Below are 1,608 nucleotides of genomic sequence, written 5' to 3' on the forward strand. Positions count from 1 at the left end.
GCTAGTGAGAATGAGGCAATAACAAAATATTTGCGAAGGTTATAATGTACTTTACCACTTGTTGTAGCCAGAGCAGATTTCCACCTCGGCAGTCAGCAGCCCATTTCCTATGAAACACCCCCACTCCACCTCCCACCCCCCACCCCCCCAATTCTCTACTCTCATTTTTTATTCATGAGCCTTTGCATAGCTCTGCTGTGGTTTGTCCTGGGGAGCTGCTGCTGCTTTGCAGTGTTTGATTACACTTAACCAAGGTGGGCATCAGCATGATGCTTCTCAGTTCTGACCATGTAGAGCTGGTCTACAGCAAGGCGAACCAGTGCCTGACGCGTAGCACCGAGCAAGATGAACTGAAATCTGATGAGCGGAAGACATTGGTAGAGTCGGGTTTGGAAGTACGAAGCCTGTTGACCAGCAGTCACGCAGAGCTTGATGGTCCTGCTTGAATAGACTGTCCTTTTGTCCCGGGTCATCCCTCTCTCTCCTTCCCCTTTATCCTTCCAGTAAAGTTTCGGCTGTGCAGCTCTGGGTGTAGGGTGATTAGATGATGGGGCCTCATCTAATCTACAGAATCTGGTGGTGGGCTCGTATCTCAAGAGCTGAAGTGCTTCAGCACCTAGGTTCTTCTCATGGACGTGGCCAGCTAGTAACCTGCGTGCGCAGCAGCCTGGGTCTCTCCAGGTAGTCCTGCTTGGGTGTTCTGCTGCAGCATGTGGTCTGTCGGGTTGCTGGTGTCCATGCCCAGACCAGAGTACAGTCCTGCTCAGCTGGACACGCTACCCAGCAGTAGATCAGAAAGGGCTTGTGAAGCATCACCTATCGGTTTGGTGAGGGTCTGCAGCAGGCGCGGGTGGTTTAAATACATTCCTGTAGGTACCATTTAGGAACAAGAGTGTGAATTAGAAATTTCCCTTTGCACTGGTTGAGAGGTACATTTGCTGTACCTTGGTCATTGACCACACAGTGTGCTTGTACACCACCTCATCGGGCCTTCAGCATGAACCTGTGCTATTTTGCATGCTGTGGTACTATCAGAAGTATTTTTCGGTGTCATTACTTACCGTTAGGAATGCGATAAGAAGGTGGTTTGTGTGTCGGCCCGAAGGATTACGTGTTGTTCCTCCAGGTAAGTACTTTACGTAGGTAGCAAGACATGAGGATTTGAGTCAGCCCTCCTAAACGCTGATGTTTTCTGGGTTTTGTGTCTTTTCTTTTTTTAGGGGCAAAGAAATCCGTAATGTACAGTATGAAGAAACTGTATAAAATGACAAAGGGATGGTTAAGGAAGACTTGACTCATGGCATATGCGTGTGGGTAAATAAATGGTGCTTTTTCCTCCAAATATTTTGCAGATGTTGCTTTGCCTACTGGAGAAGATTAAAGTGTGTTTAAGAGGTCTGTTTTAATAATTTATGTGCCCAGTTTTACTCCTAAAGTAGGAACTTTTGTGGGGGAAGGTTCGGTGGTAATAGAGCAAAGGAATTATACTCTGCAAATATGGAAATGAATTTTCCTGTGTACTGTAGCTTGGATTGTCGGAAACCCTGAGTAAAAGGGGTTGGTTGTACGTATGAATTAAATCCCAAAGCCACTCGTTTCCTATGTATT

At 46.7% G+C, this 1,608-nt stretch overlaps 1 protein-coding gene across 1 annotated transcript in view; it reads left to right on the forward strand.

Annotated features, from left to right (window-relative positions):
• TAMM41 (TAM41, mitochondrial translocator assembly and maintenance protein, homolog (S. cerevisiae)) overlaps window positions 1–1,322 on the forward strand; it is a 16,977-nt gene extending 15,655 nt beyond the window's left edge. The window contains exon 7 of the mRNA XM_010134298.1: window positions 1,221–1,322. Within this exon, the coding sequence (XP_010132600.1) occupies window positions 1,221–1,294 (74 nt within the window). The 3' untranslated portion in view covers window positions 1,295–1,322. The remainder of the gene's footprint in view (window positions 1–1,220) is intronic.
• Window positions 1,323–1,608: the final 286 nt, after the last annotated feature.

This window comes from Buceros rhinoceros, unplaced genomic scaffold, assembly GCF_000710305.1.
Source record: "Buceros rhinoceros silvestris isolate BGI_N320 unplaced genomic scaffold, ASM71030v1 scaffold26354, whole genome shotgun sequence".
In the NCBI taxonomy this organism is placed as follows: Eukaryota; Metazoa; Chordata; class Aves; order Bucerotiformes; family Bucerotidae; genus Buceros; species Buceros rhinoceros.